This window comes from Haliotis rufescens, unplaced genomic scaffold (genome assembly GCF_023055435.1).
Source record: "Haliotis rufescens isolate VD_foot unplaced genomic scaffold, xgHalRufe1.0.p SCAF_16, whole genome shotgun sequence".
NCBI classification, from domain to species: Eukaryota; Metazoa; Mollusca; class Gastropoda; order Lepetellida; family Haliotidae; genus Haliotis; species Haliotis rufescens.
Window position 1 is genome coordinate 1,231,332 of NW_025963846.1, and position 20,790 is coordinate 1,252,121.

General features: G+C 37.6%; 2 protein-coding genes across 3 annotated transcripts in view; one reads left to right on the forward strand and one right to left on the reverse strand.

Moving 5' to 3' along the window:
* Positions 1–20,790, reverse strand: part of LOC124144871 (protein MON2 homolog) — a 119,624-nt gene that overhangs the window by 28,997 nt on the left and 69,837 nt on the right. The gene's annotated exons all lie outside the window — the stretch shown is intronic.
* LOC124144874 (transcription factor ces-2-like) lies at positions 372–7,473 on the forward strand. Its single transcript, XM_046514483.2, has 2 exons — positions 372–528; positions 5,661–7,473. Exon 2 carries the CDS (start codon positions 5,727–5,729, stop codon positions 6,420–6,422), a length of 696 nt encoding a protein of 231 aa, XP_046370439.1. The 5' UTR covers positions 372–528; positions 5,661–5,726; the 3' UTR covers positions 6,423–7,473.

The window sequence follows — 20,790 nt, forward strand, 5'->3', positions numbered from 1 at the left end:
TGTGAACCGAGCTATTGTCCAGGCTGAGACAAAAACAAAAGATGTTCACAAACAATAACAGTATGTAGACAAACAACAATTCTTATGTCAATAACCATATCTCTTACCTACTAAAAACCCTCATGAAAATCCCTATTCAATTGTTTTTGAAAGAATGGGGATTAATAAACGCTTGAATGACCAGGAGGATTCCAGTTGTGTTGACATTAGCTCACATTGTGTGCAGCCATTAGAGATGGTTATGTAACATTATTGACTGTGCAAACAGTCACATGACCTTAGTCTAAAAATAGGAAGGTGAGAAGGTCAGGTCAGAGATGCTGCCTGTTAATTGGTCGGTTTGGTGTGAGTAGGGTTGGTGTAAGATTTGGTTGGTCAGTGTAACTGGACATTAGCTGTTAATGGTCAGCTGGTCTTGAGAGCCCAACAGTAACAGGCACATGGTGTAAGACAAGGCATTCTAGCCTGTTCCTAAAGCCTGACTTATTCACTCATTGGAATAACTCCTCACACCTGCTACACAAAAAGGTATTTACAACATTCTACATTAAATGTGCTTATATAGTTATAATGAAATATATATATATATGTTTGATGTGATGTAATATTAGATAATGTAAGTTGGAACTAAACTGAATTTTGTTGCATTTTTTTATGATTGCTTAATACATCCATTGACTAGCATTATACTGTAACCCAGTATATTATCAGATCCTTAAGTCAAATATATTTTTTAGAATTATAAATTATGTCAAATTTTTATTCTTGCAACTAGGTAATTTCGAAATTTCTTTCTTTAATAATAAACAATTTAGAAGATGAAGAAGACAATAAGGGTTAATATATTACTCAAAAAGAAATTACAGAACACCTGATTTCTCTTATAACAAGACTTAAATTTAACTCTTGTTATAAGAAAAATCAGGTGTTCTTTCCTTAGTAAATGTATTAGAAGACAAATGGGGTTACACAATTGATAATATACTTCTCAAAGAAGAAATTACAGAACATTGTTTCAACATTTTTATTTGACTGGAAATTCGGATTGGTAAACAAGACAACTCTAATTTTATACCTTTCCCTACATAAACATTGAGTAGCAATAGTGAAGGTGTAGATGATTGCACAACATATACCTTAGTGGCAGTTATCAAGTACAAAAGTAATGATTATACATGATATGAGTTCCTACATATTGTGCACAAGATACATATGTATTATATGCTAGTGTTTAGATTAATTTAAGTTTAAATCTACCAGAATTTGTGATGAATGTCCGGACAGCCAAGAGAATGTTTTGACATAATTGAGATGATAAATATTAGCTTACAGAAGTTATTACAGAACATTTTATCAGTTTTACAATTTAGAGGAGTTTTTATACGACTATAGTCAATCTGTCATGTGATGACAGCGTAACCGAAATCCGATGGAATAATCCGATGTTCTGGAACTTCTTTTGAGTAGTATATAGGAAAAATAACTCATTGCAGAGAATGAGTCCAGATTGACCATGAAGAATGCTACAACAAATATACACATACTGTTTTTAATTCCTAAACATAATGTAATGTAACTGTAATGTTTTTAATAACATGTTTGCAAAATCTTGATTGTAGTTAAAGAAATAAGCTATTCAGATATTTTTGGGATATTTGTATGTTAATATTTATTACACAGAGGTCACAAAGAGTCATTTAGACACGTGAAAAGCGTTTCTTGCATACTGTTTATCATGACATGACCAAATGTCCTGAAGCATAATATGGTTATTTGACATGAATACAATACACTTTTGTTTGGATAGCAACTGCTTTATTCCTTGTACAATGGCTCAGAGCTACATCTTGCTCCTTCATCAGGTGATGAAGAATAAAAGGATTAAAGAAGTTGCTATCCACAAAAAGTGTCATGTATTCATGTTCTCCCAACTTCTAAATGCTGATCAAAGACTTTGCTATTGGACAGTTAGTTAAAGATAGACAGAAAATATAGATCTGTATAATCTTTTAATATATACATGTATACAAAATTCTCATCCAACAAAATTCCTGAAATTCATATCTCACTTCACCTTAAAAGGCAATTATGAAACAGTACAAATACCAAGTGACAACATTACCCAACAGTTACAAACAAAATATGTAATATTATGCAAGAATATTTCCCAATACAAGGCCAATGACCCAAACTGCCTGCCCAGTGCCCAATTTCATCCCAGGCATTGCAGTTTCCCACACTAAGCCCTGGACAGTGGTCATCCAGCCATGACTGGCTAGTCCCCAGTCAATCACCCCCTCATTGAGTGATGTAACGTTACATAACATCACCAGCCATTATGCAACACTGTAGATGGGAAAACATACAGGGGGCCCTGTTAGGGTTGGGTAGTTCAGTTGAAAAGATCCATTACACATCACTGGTTACCCTTCAAACACAACTGTAAGGTCATTGCTAGGATGACATCAAGGCTAAAATTGAGGCATGCTATGATGGCAGATGGAAGTCTTTCTTGGACATCACATCACTGACTAAGCAATAAGTTTTGTAAATATGATTTAAAACTAAGACTTTTACCCATTTCTAAAAAGCACAAAGCTTATTTAAAATAATGTTATTTCCAAATAATAAAGTTTGACATGTAAGTCAGTTTACATACATTTTACATACTTAATAATGACAGTTTATTTCTTTAAGACCGGAAACATTAAAGGGATAACAAGACATAAGAAAAAAAGAATTTACTTGTATCAAAAGTTCTGAAATCTTTTTTAGAGTTCATTCAGTTGAATGTACACAAGGCATATCAAATTATATTTTAAAAAGGTTACCCTTTATTTAAATTTCTATTTAAACAAACTAGAAATCATACTTGACCAAAAACCCTTACCGACCCCCTCGATTTTTCCATCAGCCTGGGCAATCCCCCCTAACAGTTGCTGTTAATTACCCCTTTTTACAGGGGATTATACTGAGTTACACAATAGAGCTATACAACTGTAGACCCAGTGGCATTAATCAATACCCTTCATGTCAGCTAGATACATGCCCACTGGCTAGAGGAGAATGAATGGCCCCTGACCAGAATGGTGGTAAATACAGGATGAGGGCATGCAACACCTATGTCGAGAATGTCACAGTCTAAAGAAAGGAGACATGGGGGGGGGGGGGGGGGCTATAGAAGGGGGAGGTGTTAAGGGGTTAAACATTAGCTGAAAGTATTTGAATTGCTTAGTGTCGCTGCACAGTATTTGAATTGCGTTTTAAGTTTCCATCACACGTTTAATATGTCTAAATGATTTATTTCGCTAACTGAAATGACATTAAACATCATATTATCAACAACTGTAAAAAATTTGAAACATGAAAATAAACGTGATTATTATGACAACATTTGATTATGTAGGCTTACTAGAGGAACTATACAGTACAATCAAGTTCAACCAAAACATTGAACCAAAAAACAGTTCGGGATCATGAATATTTTTTTTGATTCATCAATCCATACTACAAGAAATATTCTTCAAAATATTCATGATCAATAACTTGTATAATACGATAATTAACCTGAAGTTCTATAATTTGACACCTTACCAAAAGTTTGAGTGAAGTTTTTTATTGGAATGAGCACATTGTTAATTTCACTGAAGCAGGCAAAAAAAGAATGCTTGTAGAAACAGATTGCATTGCACTTCAAATATCATAATATTCTTATTATGCATCTCACTGTCCAAAACATTTTAAACCATACAAATGTCATGAAATCTACACATTATTCGTGACATTCCATCAGGTCAAGATTACACCTAGTGACTGAGGGGTAGATGGCATGTTTATTACGTGAATGGCACTTGTAATTACCAGTAACACCTGTGTAAATTACATGTTGATTTCAAACACCCTCAAGAAATATACATGTCAACTTGTCAGTCTCCCGTCAACAGCCCAGGAAAGGTCTAGGTGTGACTGCAACGGCCTGCAGCATTAACCCATGGCATAAATTTGGAGTATTTACAATGAAGGTTCAGTGTGGTTGACTCTTCCATTTCGTGTGTTCTAGTCCTCTAGTGTTTTGACAGCTACCAATATGAATACTACTAAATGTTGGACATTTTTGTAATATTTTGACTAGGGGTTTGTATACTGGAAATACTTTCCAACGTTCTGACTCAGAGATTATCAATATCTAAAGAGATATGGTGATTATTTAATACCATTGGGATTCATTAACACATCGTACAATGGCCTCTGGTGCCATCACTATTTGATTGTGGTTCATAAACACATTCTTATGAAATAGTCGGAATTGTACAATGGACCTCTTTGATAGGCATTTAGAAGTTGGAGTACTAAGTAAGGATAAGAATTTATGGATGAACAACTTCTTTAATACAATTAAGAGTGACGTTTCGGGTGAAGGTTCTAACTTGCTTAATAACAAGTGTTAGAACCTACAACCTAGAACCGAAGTGTCGCTCTTAATTGTAATAAAGAAGTTGTTCATCCATAAGTTCTTATCCTAACTTGTACACTGGACTTTGATTATGGAATGATTTTTTTTGCTTTTATTTAGAGGAGATTTATCTAATTGTGGAAAGTGTCGCTTTAATATGTTATATTTAAAAAAATATACTGTATGCGAATTGTATTTATTAAACCAGGAATCAGTATGCCAAAGAATCATTTTCAACAATCCGAAAATATCATTCATGAATTCTAGCAAACCAGCTGGTATGCTTCACATTCAAAGTAATCATCAATATCATAGACATCCTGTAGACATTTAATGAAATTGACACGAATGTTGCATGACAGACATAGATTAGCACAGGTCATGTAGCTGTGTTTACCCGAGGGACTCACATGACGTAACAGGTTATTATACTGTGGGCAGACCCATAGCTTATTGGCTGCTTGAATAGGACCAAATTGGTGACTTAGCGGGAACCATGCTGGCTTGTAATGATATATTCATGACAGAGATGATTAAAGCATTCCCGGAACATGGCTGATATCTCACTGATGAATAATGTAGTGGTAGTGAAACAAAGAGGCATGGTTGGTTCACAAATGTGGTTTTGCAGCCAAAGGCGGTAGTAGCAGCAAAAACTGACCTGAACAACATTTTGTAAATCAAGGTTTTATGCAATAATACCCCCTATTCAATCTGCCGCAATGAGTCCATGTGTTTAGAGAAGGCCAATTGTCAGAACAACAGTCACATCTACTTCATTTGCTACAGGTCATGGTGAAGGAATAATATCTCCTTGTGATGTTTAATGTCAGAATACAGGTCACAGCCTTGTTATGTACAGGCCATGGTGATACAGCATGTATTTGGAAGATAGTTAACATAAATGGAAAATATTTCAACCCTCAACAGATGAGGTACCCATTCATGTGACTGTAGTCACAATTTGGTGGAGCATTTCATTATTGACTTGTGCATTGATGAGGTCAGGCATCCTATCAGTTCCCTGTCTTTACAGCTATAAATGTGAATTGGCATAAAGGTCCTTTCCGGTTTATCTCACTATTGGAAGCTGAAAGCCTTTTCAGTCAAGCAATTTTGAATTTCTAAAAGCTATCATAAATAATGAGTAATAATACATCCAAATTGTCTGTGACATGAGGTAACAATGTCCTCTTCTACTTTTCAGGATCACCAGTTCGTCCAGTTGTGTGGAAAATTCTATTTCTTGTGTTAGTGCTACAGAGCATGGACGATGCATAGTTCATACGACCTCACGATGCAAACCCGGGACGCCGGGGAACGTCCCTTTAAATCCTTCCCTCACCACCCATCTGCCCAGATTCCCACGACCTTCTATGGCGGTCATATGAGCAACCCCTTCTCAAACTCAGGCTACATGTCCCAGACTCCTTCTAGTTGTGGTATGCAGCTTCCAATCAGTTCAGCACACGATCTAAGTAACGGCCAGAACCTGTCATCATGCAGTGGGGGTCAAGGTCTTCAGATGTCACACGGATCCTCAGACCCTACCCAAGGACTACATGGTATGGGTTTGCCATTGATGGCAAAGTCTGAAAAGATGGAGCAAGATCCGTTTGGAAATGGAAGCAATGTTTCTCCAAATGCATCTTCAAGTTCAATAACCTCCGGCTCAAGTCCGTCACATTCAAATCTTGATGACCTCAAAGATGATGATGGCTCCTTCAAAATGCCCCCAAAGAAACGGCCCCTGAATGTACCAGATACACAGAAAGATGCTCTTTACTGGGAGAAACGGAAGAAGAACAATGACTCGGCAAAACGATCTCGTGAAGCTCGGCGTATGAAAGAAGAACAGATTGCATTGAGAGTTGTCTACCTTGAACAAGAAAATCTACAACTTCGTACTGAGGTTTCACTGCTAAAGAGTGAAATTGAGAAGCTACGATGTATGTTGTATAATGGATGACATTAGAATTGAGCCAAGAGTGACATATTTGAAAAGTGGCAACGTGCATAGGACAGCATTGACAGCATAAACAGCCACATAAATACAAACCATCTGTGGATGGAAAACGAGATTGACTCAAGAAATCAAGTGTTGCTGAAATTGACATCAGTATTGAGCACAGATCTTCAAGATTTGTGAATTGTTGAGACTATCAATGCAAAACCCAAAACTCAGGAATAATTCCAAGATTTGTTAAATGTCCATCATTCTCTATTTTCTGTACTACACGAATGTTTTCTGAAATATATAACCTACTACCTCAGTCATTCCTATATGAATGTTTGCAATGTGTGTATGGAAGCTGAAATGTACGTGTTTTGAAATGGACAACTGCTCATGTGTGCTTGTGGTTTAAATGATGTATAAATTTTCATCTAATCTAGACTTATTTTATGAATCTTGTGCATTTTGTTTTAACTGCATGGAAATGAAGATTGGTTTGCATATTTATCAACCTTAGCAAAATATGAAATACTAATTTCATAACAACAATTTGTTTGATAGGACACAGAGTTTATTTATCATTTAAAAGATGACATTTGTGAACAGTAAGTCTGCTGAAAGTGCTAATATATGTTTGGAACATGTTATTAATTTTATTACAATCTTGAAAAATGAATGCATTTATGTAATATCAAATCATGAAGAATAAATAACTAACTGGATAGGATTAATTAAAACTCAGTAATGAATCATGAAATTAAAACTAAATACCAAATAAGCATCACAATTAATGTTTTACCAATACTGCCAACAATTACCATTTGTACTAGAAGAATTATTACTTGTTTAAGCAATACTACTTAAGTTTCTTATTGAAGGTGAAAAAGTTCATCTTATTACGCTATGGTGTTAGAACATTAGAATACAATTCTAGTGAGTTTTAGATGGGACTTTATTGTGATGCAAATGTAGGAAGAATTGTTATAGACATCTACATTTGTCTGTGTTTCTGTTCAGGTTTTGACATGAATTTGCATGTTTGCTTGAAATAAAACTTTTATGCATAGATTTCTCCTTTTGTTTTGAATTGTCACTCTGTTATTTTTATGTAGCTTCTGATAAATTTTAATTGCTACTGGAATTGAATACCATCTTACTTGAGATGACTACTGAACATATGAATATGATCTTATAACTTCTCAATAAAAAATCAGTTCTGTAACTGAATAGAGTGGCCTACGTGGTCTAATGGAGAGAGCTCTGCCTTGAGAGCTGACGGTGAGGTGGTGCAGTCCCTGGTTGTGGCAGACCAAAATGTTAAAAGAAAATACTTCTTACACTGTCCGATGCTTGTCACTGAGGTGAAAAAACAAGGACTATTCGACCCAGAATCAATATATCGTGTCTGAGTGGGGTTTCCATTTTTAACTGTGGCATGGTATCTCAGTGGGCTAGCACTATGATACCTGACATTAGTCCTGACATTAGTCCCGACATTAGTCCATACACCAGCATTAGTGACGACATTAGTCCTGACATTAGTCCTGACATTAGTCACGATACCAGCATTAATCCTGACATTAGTCCCGATACCAGCATTAGTCCCGACATTAGTCCCGACATTAGTCCCTATACCAGCATTAGTTCAAGCAGCAACACATACACACATCAATGCAAGTTGCTGTATAAATGCAATAATCCTGAATGAGATGTTAAACCCAATTTCACTACATCTCACTTAAAGGAATGAAAGAGTGAGTGAGTGTTTTTCTGCTTTTAGCTATATTAAAACAAATCATGACAGGGTACAGCAGAAATGGGATTACACATTGGACCCATGTGGGGAATCAAGGAATGAAAGACGAAACAAGCTACAATGATACAGGACATGAGGGCCAGAAACCAAATGTGTTACGATAAACACATGCTTATGATATACAGGAAATTGTACAATTGACTCTATTATTTGAAGCAATGTCTTAAGGTTGGTTGGTTGGTTTGTTGTTTAACGCCACACCTAGCAATATTCCACTAATATGACGGCAGTCTGTAAATAACCGAGTCTGGACCAGACAATCCAGTGATTGACATTATGAGCATAAATCCACACAATTGGGACTGATGACATGCATCAACCAAGTCAGCGAGTCTGACAACCCGATCCTGTTAGTCACCTTTTACGACAAGCATAGTCACCTTTTACGGCAAGCATGGGTTGCTGAAGACCTATTCTACCCTTGATCTTCACAGGTCTTAAGGTTGTATAAAAGGTTTTGTGACCTTTGTTTACACAAGTTCAAAGACATAGTATTCATAAAGAAAGATGCATCTCAGAAAGAACTTCAACAAAATTTCAAGCCATCAGAAGAACATATATAAGGATAAGACGTTATGGATGAACAACTTCTTTATTACAGAAGACTGACGTTTCAGTGTAGGTTCTCACACTGTTATCAAGCAAGTGATATACAGAGTATGGTTGACAAGTATCTATTTACTCTACTGTATAAACATTGCCTCCTACCTGTATATATACTTGTCAACCATACTTTGAATATCACTTGCTTGATAACGGTGTTAGAACCTACACCGAAACATCGCTCTTAATTGTAATAAAGAAGTTGTTCATCCATAAATTCCTATCCTTACTTAGTACTCCAACTTCTAAATTCCTATCAACATCTGTTCAGCATCTTGCTTCAGATCACTGATCAACTCCATGGACATGAACAGTTTACAACATCTCGTTTTCAAAACGTTTAACTTTGCAAACTACCAAGACACCCATTACAATGACACCGAAAGGTAAGACATGCGATTATATGTCCATCAGTAACGACACCTTTGAGCTTTCCTGAAAGGTACATTTGTAACACTTTGAGGGGATAATATCAGCCCCCAACAGGGACTAATTAGTCTGCAGTCACCTTCCATTGTATACAGGAAAGCCAACAATGGTCTGATGCACACGGTAAGAAATGACAGCTATTACAGAGGAATGGCCTGAAGGTTTGCCTAGGGACATAGGCTTCAGTGTAAACTGGTTTGGTAGGTGTAGACCCCTCAGGGGAAACCTAGGTATTGGCAAATATTGGTGGTCAGGCCACCATGAAATGGAATTTCGGATAAGCATGAAAATATCCTTTGCAATCTCTTTGAAGGCCTTCAATCAGATTGGAACTGTTTGTGGTTGAGTTTATTTGATTGGGTCACCATTATGTGAAGGATTAAATTGCACTGTGGGTGAGGATGTGATGGATTGATCAACTTTTGAGGCTGAAAATGAAATGTTATTTCAGGCACTGTATCAGATGGTGCTGATTTCATTGTTCTATATTCTTGTACTACATTTAAGGCTGGTAAGTGGCTATTAAAAGAGTCTCAAGGTTGGAAATTGTGAAAAAATTCCTAAAACAGAAGAAAAAGGGTTAAATGTTGTCCTGCATCAGATGACAATACAATGGGGAAATTATACAGGCGGTTTGGATTTTTATTTTACTGCATCCATGCATCATATTGTTTTAATAGGCATTTTCAATATTTTGAAAGTCTTAACCAGCATGTGTAAGGCTGTTCTTCTTTGAAAGCAAATGGAAGGTGATTTCTGACGCCCTATTCAATATCAATATGTAGTCCTCGAAATAAAGTTATGTACCTAATTCTATGCAGGGACCCTCAAGTGTTCAATTTCATGAGAACTGAGAAGGGGATGAGTAAAGGTTGCTAGAACCAAGAAGGGGATGGGTATATGTTGCTAGAGCTGAGAAGGGGATGAGTAAAGGTTGCTAGAACTGAGAAGGGGATGAGCAAAGGTTGCTAGAACCAAGAAGGGGATGGGTATATGTTGCTAGAGCTGAGAAGGGGATGAGCATAGATTGCTAGAGCTGAGAAGGGGATGAGCATAGATTGCTAGAACTGAGAAGGGGATGAGCATAGATTGCTAGAACTGAGAAGGGGATGAGTAAAGGTTGCTAGAGCTGATAAGGGAATGAGTAAAGGTTGCTAGAACTGAGAAGTAGAGGAATAAAGGTTGCTAGAACTGAGAAGTAGAGGAATAAAGGCTGCAAGAGCTGAGAAGGGGATGAGTATTAAAGTTGCTAGAGCTGAGAAGGGGATGAGTATTAAAGTTGCTAGAGCTGAGAAGGGGATGAGTATTAATGTTGCTAAAGCTGAGAGGGGGATGAGAATTGAAGGGGTTCGATTGTTGTGTTAAATATTTTCTCTAGGGTCTTTGTCAGGTAATGACCAGGCATTCCATGGCGAGAAACACATAAGAATCTTATTTTCATATTAGTCAATTTGACAACCTTTGAAAACTGAACAAAACATTTCATAATGAAGACTGCAACACCATGGTAATTTGAAATATTTGCATGGAATACAACAGGGGATTATGAGTGTTAAATCCTCAGTATTAGGCAGCTATCTACTCAAAGGCCAACAGAATGAGGACTTCTTTGAGTGACGAAAAGTCTGAGGCCAGTCTATTCACAGTGGGATTAAAGTCAACAGGTCAATTATGCCAGTGAAGTCTATCAGAGATAGCATCTGCAGACAGCTGTGAGGACAGGGATGTAGATAGTAGCCTGGCTATTTCAGCATATTAGGGGATGATGGGTGCTATCCTGGTAACAGGGATATGAGTATTTGGGCACAGACCTTACAGAGTCTTAAGGATCAACCATTAATAATCTTGATGGAGGGGCTGGGAGTTTTATGTGAGACATAACATTTTCATCACTGCTTCAAGAGGCACTTTTTGTCCTCCAAAAAGGACAAAAAGTAGTAGCTGCACAATTTGCTTGGTACTAAAAAACACTAAAAAATGTCTTAAGACAACCAGCCTTTCAAGCGATATGTGCAAGAAATTAAGATTTATAAATGATTTTTTTTCACCAAGAAAAATCAAAGCTGTCTCCACTGGGAGTGAGTGATACAAGGACAGGGACATACTTGGGTCTCTTTTAAGTAAGAAATATGTATATCATAATGGACACTCTTTTCCATGCAGAACTTGTTGCTTTCGGGAATATGGTTTTGGAAATTACTTCTGCCCCAAACCAGTGGTCTTATGTTTTTCTGAAAATCCATCGAGGTCAGAAACATGTATGAAATGTCTTTTGATAAAACAATTATCACAGACACAAACTACAAGATCCATATCTTTTGTCACATTTTATTTTGTAAATAACAAAGATGATGTTTTTTTATCAAATCTTTTTATTGCAAAAACATATTCAACTCAAACCTGATGTTAAAAATGTCCTTAGATTAAAAGGCCAAACATTAGACAAAAAGTATCTAGATTCAATTATTGTGGTATATGTAATTTATCTAACTGGATTATGTTTGTCGTAAAAAAAAGTTTTTTATTGCAAAAACACATTCAACAACACAATCAAACCTAAATACCGGTTCTTCCAACATCTATTGTCCTTTTTTTTCAAAAGAAGAAATAATTAATGCAGCATATTCATAGGACAACACTATATATAGTTGATAGATATGTGATACAGACGGAACAATTAGAAACATATTCATTGATGTAAGACACTCATTTCCTTCCAAGTGACATGATACTAATCTCAGCATAGTCTCGAACATTTAACATGAACAGTAGGGGAAGAAAGCTATCTCCCTGCCCCCTGCCAGTATGCAAACATACTTCAGTAAGAGGTATACACCAAGCTTGGGAGGGTAGGAATGCCCCAGGGTAATGTTACATAACCGTCCATTTCCTCATCAATGTCCAGCCATTTGGTCAGTGGGTAATCCCACAGGGGAATGGCTGACCAGTGTCCATACAGGCCTGTGTAATCACTGTGTGTTTCCTGCCCATAGATCTTGGTAGGAAGGAAGGGCCATGGAACAACAGTGTCTGGTATCAGCAATAGAATAAAGACAGCATGACATGGTTAGTGTGACCATAGCTGACTTGGTTAATCTCATCCCTGGTGTGAGGAACACTCCAACTTGTAAATAAGTTGCAAAAAAATACTAACCATTCTTTTTACTTTATCTTTATTGAGTGAGCAAGTGAGGCAGTTAGGTTTAACGCAACTTTGAGCAGCATTTCTCATTTAGGTATGTAGCGGTGGATCCTGGATTTGAAATAGGGGTAGCATTGTTCCTAAGTAATAATGTATGAAAATATATGTGGTGACGCAGGTGAAAGATGACTTAACAAAACAGGGTAGGCACCCCCTGCTGTAGTCTGTCTTACAGACCCTGATACAAATATATCAAATACAGCCCATGCAAGTCTATAATGTTTGGCAAGTCTAGATTACTGTAGTATCAGAAAATGAGGAGTGTCTCTGGGCTCCTTTCTATTTTATTTTTTATTAAGATACTTGAAGAACAGTTTTTTCGGTCGATATATTCATTACAGAGACTAGATGTTAGTCTGAATCAGGCAGTGATAACAAACCTAGTCAATGTCAAATGTGTATTTGAAACATATATTTAAGAAATGAAATACATAACGATAAAATTCCCTGTTTGGTTAGAGAACATCTTGAAATGGCTGTCACAAATGCTCCCTTAATATAGGCCTAGAGGTATCAAAAATATTTTGTCTTCATATTTGTGCAAACAAAACATTTGTTTGGCTATGCTGGATACTGTGAAATATAATGTTTGGTTCCCCCATTGAGTGAGTGAGTGTGGTTCTACACTGCCTTTAGAAATATTCCAGTAATATCACGTCGGGGGACACCAGAAATGGGCTTCACACATTGTACCATGTAAGGAATAGAACCCGGGTCTTCGGCATGACGAGCAAACGCTTTAACCCTATGCAACCCCACCGCCCTTCTTCATTGAGAATATAAACATAATGTTTCTAATTGCTGACAAAAATCTTCTGTCTCAAATAAATATGCAAGCCACCATATTCCCAGCCCAGAAAGTCAAATGAAGCAAGGAGCCATCTGAGGGTTCAGCAACACCACTGGAGGGATCAAGTTTGACTCAGACTGACTCACAGGAAGTTCTCATATGTGTCACAAGGCCCCGAGGGCACGGCCAGCAGAAAGGGTGCAGCTAGGGGGAAATAATCACCTTACTTTAATCAGCAACATACCTTGAATTGTCAAGTGCCTCTTGAATCTACCCAACCCAAACTTTCACCTCAAGCTGGCATCTCAGTGTTTGAATTTTATCCTTTTAAGGGATTGTGGTCAAATTAGGGAGTAGCAGTTACCATTTGCTGACCAAAGGTCAGAATGCCGTGTCAAGATTAGATAGAGTCTACTGGTTTATTTACGAATACAACTGTAACATACTCATCACCAAAAGAAATGCACACCTGTTCACAAAATATATTTCGTGAATTTATACAGTTGAAAGATCTTCTGTGTGACTGAGTGAAATGTTTAACAAGCTAACAAAATCTGGAATGATTTGGTTGAAAGAAAACCCAATTTGAAAATACAGTAAACTACGGTTATAACGAACTCAAAGGGACCACTAATTTTAATTTGTTATTACCGTAGTTCTTAATCCGCAAATGTACAACATATATACAGAAAATGGACAGTCCCAAGAAACAGTTTGTGATATCCATCAGTTCATCATAAGCGTGTTTCGTTATAAACAGAGTTTACATTACTCAAGGGGATCTGACTGTAACAGTGGTCATATGTCCAGTGATGCATGCACTTCTGAAGATGATATTGGATTAAATTGATTAATCTTGTACCATGTCTGTGGAATATCTCTATTCTAATCAAAACCATCTTGATGACAAAAATAAGCAAAGCCTGAAATCAGTATTCAAAAATATATTAAAGAGAAAAAGTTATTGGGAAATAAAAGATTTCATAGATTTTATGCATGTCTTTAAAGTGATATGAGCTAACTTACTCATCATGAGTCTTCTATCATTCTGTGGACCACCTCCCTGGTCTAGAGGTAGAGCGTCCGGGGATGCGGGGTTTGATCCCCGGCCGTGTCATACCAGAAGACGTTAAAAGATGGTACTTGTTGTTACCTTGTCTGGCACATGGCATTAAGGGGCTAAAACAGGACTGGTCGGCTCAGAGTCAGTATACTGTGTCTGAGTGGGGTATTCATGTTAAACTGTGGCATGGTATCTCAGTGTGCTAGCACTATAAATCGGCATCAGTCTGGACTAGTACAAGCAGCCACACACACACACACATGTGCATGCACGTCACTAAATGCAAGTGCAATAATCTTGGACGCGACGTTAAACCCAATTTCACCTCGCCTCACCTCACCATTCTGTCCATCTGTTAATCTCAAATGCTATCATTGTGATCATTGGTCGATCTCAGATGGCCAAAAGGTTTTGTCTAGACCCTGTCAAGAAGCTACAGATGAAGTCCTATCTATGTTGACACCTATCATGTGTTCAAACAATGTGTGAGGTAACACTGCTTCCAGTTTTCATACCGCAACATTTGTTTGTTGTTTAACGCCGCACTCAGCAATATTCCAGCTATATGACGGCGGTCTGTAAAACAATTGAGTCTGGACCAGACAATCCAGTGATTGACAACATGAGCATTATTCCACGCAAATGGGATCGATGACATGTATCAACCAAGTCAGCGAGTCTGACTACCCGATCCCGTTAGTCGCCTTTTACGACAAGCATAGTCGCCTTTTACGCCTATCACAAGATTCTGACAATGACATAAGTATGTGTTTATGAATCACCATCAAATAGCGATGATACATGGTGTTCGCGATGTATCCTGCCCTACCAGAGGCAAAGAATCTCTAAACATGGTGGTTAGTCTGTTAAACAGACCCTGAAACAAATATGTTCAATACAGGAATTCAGGAAATGAAGAGAGACTAATTTTTTATAATATTTCATTAATATAATTAAATAACTGTTTTTTTCTGTTAAATATTTTACATTTCAGAGATTAGATGTTAACCCACATGATGGTAAAACTATCACGTTTACTTCAAACCTCAAAACATATTGTGTATATTTCTTTTTTAAACAAGTCATCAGAAGATGACAAATCCCCCCGATCCCTACAAATTTGAAAGAACAAATTATCTGCGTGTACAAGAGTAGTTATTGAGCTATCAAAACAATACCATGGAATTGGGATTCGGAACTTTGTATTTCTATGTCAGGTACACACCAACATGAACAGTCAAAGTCAAACTTGTTGCCAGGGAAACAAAAAAAATATAAATTCAAACAATCCCTAAATAGCAAAAAGGCACCAGATGAAAAACTGATCATATGTGTGCATAGTTTCAAGGAAGAATACCTATTACTGTAGTTTTAAAGATGTAGTCAAAGTCAAACTTCTTGCCATGGAAACAGGAAAAATACATCTAAATTCCTTAATAGCAAAAGGCACCACTTCAACCCCTGAATAATACATGCTCCAAGTTTGATTCAACACTTTTGAACAGTTTTTTAGTGCTGCTCCAGAAACGACACCTACCTATATTTCAGCAAAGTCTAACTTGTGTCCATGGATACATGGAAAAATGAAATTTTGAAACATTCCTAAATAGCAAAAATAATTTTTTTAAATATTACAAAATAGCAAAATGCACCACTTCAGCATGTGACTGATACATCTTTCAAGTTTCGATCAAATATACTGAATGGTTTTCGAATTCTGCTTATGAAACGATCCCCATCCCAAATGGAGTCTATGTCCAACTTCTTTCCATAATTTTTTTTAAAAAATTAAAAATTTGAAAAATCCCAAAATATCAAAAGGCACCACTTCAGTATGTGACTGATAGATTTGCCAAGTTTCGATCAAATACACTGAATGGTTTTCAAGTTCTGCCCTGGAAAAGGAAATGATTATGGACAGACAGACTGGCTGATCGCTATATCCCCCGCATTATATGCCGGGGGGATAAAAAAGCTATAAGATATGTAAATTTGGGAAGAAAATAACAAATATACATTTTGTTATTTCAACCCAGTTTAGTTTGTGATACAGAACCTGAAACAAATATATACAATACAGCCCATGCAAGTCTATAATATTTGGCAAGTCTAGATTACTGCAGAATCAGGAAAATTGGATAATGAGAAAGTCTCTGGGCTCCTTTATATTATATTTTATTACTATAATTTAACAACATTTTTTCATTAATAATATGTTTATTTCAGAGACTAGATGTTAGTCTAAACCCCGTTGTCACAACAGTGAACCACAATGAACCTGTGTCCCATTTGCCTCTCAAACAAACTGCAAATGAAGACCCCACATAAATCAGGTTTGACGTATCGCGTGCTCTCTCCCCGTAACAGGGTATGCTGAACAGCAGCATCATGGGGTACTAATGGCCCTTACACTGACCAGGCATGCTGACCACAAGTGTGCTGGAGATGCCCAGTGGGTGGGCTGTGACCAGTAGTGGTCAGATTACCGCTGGAGGTAATGGTCCGCACTGATTGTCAACACTGTTACGGAGATGGCCAACACAGGGCTGCTGTGGGTACACATGTGTGCATTCCTCTTACATCGTGGGGATGGTCTAGGGTAAATCGGGCAACAATTATAGAGAAAATGATGCTGTAAGGGAGAATTTAGGGGATTACTGGATTTGTCATAGATCTGGGGAGGCATATTTGATGGACTTGTTCTGGTTCAGTCTTTGCTGGAACACTTACATACCTCCTGCTGACAGGCACATGTAGTTCAGTAATATAGCTGGCATCTCTGAATATATGCAATACAAAATAATATGATGGTTGGATAAAATTACTCCAATTGCACAACCAGTTATTAACTGAGGGTTTCTTTATAATTCATATACCAGGTATAACATAAATGCCAGATTATAATAATAATAATAAGTCCATTTATACTGCACCAGATTCCATTCACCAAGTTAATGCCCATGGCGCTACATAGTTTGAGCAAGTAATGCTAATGAAAGGGGGAGTAGAGTTGAAAGTGTTGTGTGAAAAGGTGTGTTTTCAGATGATCCTTAAAGGATGAAAGCGATGGCGACAGCTTAAGATCAGATGGTAGTTTGTTCCATAGCGAGGAAGCTCAGAAATGGAAAGATCTCTGACCAAAGGTTTTGAGACGGGTTTCCGGGACTTGTAACAGGTGGTTATTCTGAGAACGGAGAGATCTGGAAGGCTTGTAATTAGGCAGTAGTTCGGTGAGATATAATGGGGCTGTTTCCATGTAGCATTTGAGGCCAGGGTTAGAATTTTGAAACAGATTCCATTGGGCGAAAAGGCAAATTAGAGGTGAAAATGAAGTGAATGGATCACTGAAAATCAGTGATGACACCATGTGTACAGGGTAAGCATATCCTGCTCTACTAAATTATATTTTACCTTGAAGGATATTTTGTATGCCCCGCTTTCAAATATGAGCATTTTACCAAGTTGATCTTCAAAACAAGCTCTTTCTCTTGTAGTGAGTGAGTGAGTGAGTGAGTGAGTGAGTGAGTGAGGTTTTACGCCGCTTTTAGCAATATTCCAGCAATATCACGGCGGGGGACACCAGAAATGGGCTTCACACATTGTACCCATGTCGGGAATCGAACCCTGGTCTTCGGCGTGACGAGCTAACGCTTTAACCACTAGGCTACCCGACCGCCCCTCTTTCTCTTGTAGGAAACTCTATTCATGAGTGTGCTAATGGATGGAGAGTCTCGGTGATATATCTGTATTTTATGGTTATTCAAGGTGAGACTTAGTTTTCCAGAATACAGGTCCCTAGCAACCCATGGTGGCTGTAAGATGTGACCACATGGATTGGGTGGGCAGGCTCAGTGACTTGCCCGTCATTTGTACGCCATCGGCTTAGATCATTCCTCACAATATTGATCATTGTTCAGATTTTCAGGCTGCCATCATATAACTTGAATATTGCTGAGTGAATAATGGTCAAAAATAGGTTTCTCAATATGGTTGTCGTGGTGGCCATATTGAAAATCTGATTTGAACCACTTAAACAACGAACTAAAAACCAAAAACAAAGATTATCTTTTAATATATCCATACAAATGAACCCATTTTTCACAAGTGATTGAATATTGTTTTATGCAGCTGTCAGCAATATACCAACTACTTTACAGCAACCCGTAAATAATTTGGTTGGACAAACCAGGGATTGATAGCATGAGCAACATCCATGCTGTAAGTTCATGATAGCACACAGCCAACCAGGTCAGAGAATATAACCACACCTCTGACAATCATGGGGTATTGCTCTTCCAAAGAATGGGTGTGTGACAATAATGACTATCATACAGAAATCCAGAACTGTCACCTTCATATTCTTTTTCTCGATCCTATTAAAAGAGTTGCATTGCACTGAGAACAATTAATCCAACATTTGACCAACTAATGATTTAGATTGAGTGAGCTTTTAGCAATATTACAGCAATATCACTGCGGGTGACACCAGAAATGGGCTTCACACATTGTACCCATGTCGGGAATCGAACCCGGGTCTTCGGTTGACGAACGAACACTTTAACCACTACGCTACCTGATTCCCCGATGATTTAGAGAGTGAGTGAGTCGGGTTGATCATGGTAGGGTGATACAAGAAATGGGATCCACACATTTCACCCATGTTGGGAATCTAACCCAGGTCTTTGGTAAACATTTAAACCACAAGGTTACCCAACTGCCCCGAACGATTTTGAGAGACAATTAAAAAAAAGATGTTTTCAATATAAATCACCTCATGAGGAATTCACCAATCCAGGTTGAACCCCAACACCATCAAAGACCTGTTATCCCACAGTACTGGACAGCAATAGCCCGTGGTCACTGATTGGTCATTTCCTCCGGCAAGAACACAACTGACCACACTCCTGGAACCCGTCCTTGTTTACACTCAACACAATATTAATTGATGCCTTAATTACATCAACCCTGAGCCGAAATTTGAAAACTAGGACCATCCTGTTTTGAGTTGTGCAACACGAGAGGTTGTGATTGTTTCCCGTGGGGTGGTCAGGGAGGCAGGTGGGACGCATGCGCCAGACAAAGACAGGTTTTATGCTTCATTGCAACTAAAACAAAGCTAGCTTGATTAGGAGAACAATTACTGACTGAAGGTAAATACAGACAGGGCTGGCTGGCTGGAGATAAGGGTTCTAGATTTAGAAGATAACATGATGTGTTTTGGAACCTGATTTATTACTGTCAGATGGCCGTCGGAGACATCTTGACATGGTCTACGACTTCTTATTTCTTGAAAGTTTTCATTACTGCTGTATTTATTGTTGAATGAGTTGGTAGCTCTTGCAACATTCCAGCAAAGGACACAAAGAATGGGCTTCACACATGGATGTTTGGGTATTGATGATTGGTTGATTCCAATGGCATGGATCGTTGCTCGCCTTAACAAGTCGAACACTATCAAACACAGCCTTTGCCATGAGGATGAACACCGAAACCACTTGACGTCACTACACTCCATGTAGTTATGGAGCATTGTTTTTTTACAAATAGAATAGAATTCTTAAAAAACAAAACATTCTTACATTTCTTACAAATATATGAAAAATGTCAGGAACAGAAACACATATTTATAGTATTTTGGATGCCACATGTGATTGAGGAAATATAGATCTATGCAGTTCTAGGTATGTCCTTCCTACAGTTTCTGACACTGACGACCTCCACAATACTACTGTTCCTTCAGACATCATCACTTCAAGACAAGCAGCTAACTGGGCTACCATTTGTACAAGTACTGATCACAACTTAGTCAATAACCGTTTATGACATTTTCAGGGCAAACATCTGTGAAGATCCAGGTCAGAATAGGTCTTCAGCAACCCATGCTTGTCGTAAGAGATGACTATGCTTGTCGTAAGAGGTGACTAGAGGGATCGGGTGGTCAGGCTCACTGACTTGGTTGATGCATCGTATCCCAATTGGTAAGATCGATGCTCATGATTTTAGTCACTGGATTGTCTGGTCAAGACTCAATTATTTACAGAAGACCGTCTTATGGCTGGAACATTGCTGAGTGCAGCATTAAACAACAAACAAACTACTTGCATCATGTATATGCTTGTTCACCTTTTTGAAAAGTGGAAAAATTGAGTTATTGTGGTTTAGTCTGCTTTAGCTTGACCTTGCAAGCACTTCTTTTTTAACCGTTGGGCTGGGTGTGACGCTTTTAATGTATTAATGACATGATCAAAACCTGTTCTTGTTCCATATGGTTCAACAGTTCTGATGCAATGTTAATTTATTAACTCACAACCATTAGTATTCATTGTGAATGTAGAAAGAGATTTGATGTTAGACCTAACAAAAAACTTGTCTTACGTATTCTTTCTGTATTATTTCTTGTCCAGGAACTTGAACATAACATTTAATTCACTCATATCTGTTTAGAGCTCATTAACGTTCTTTTCCATCTCAATCTGCAAG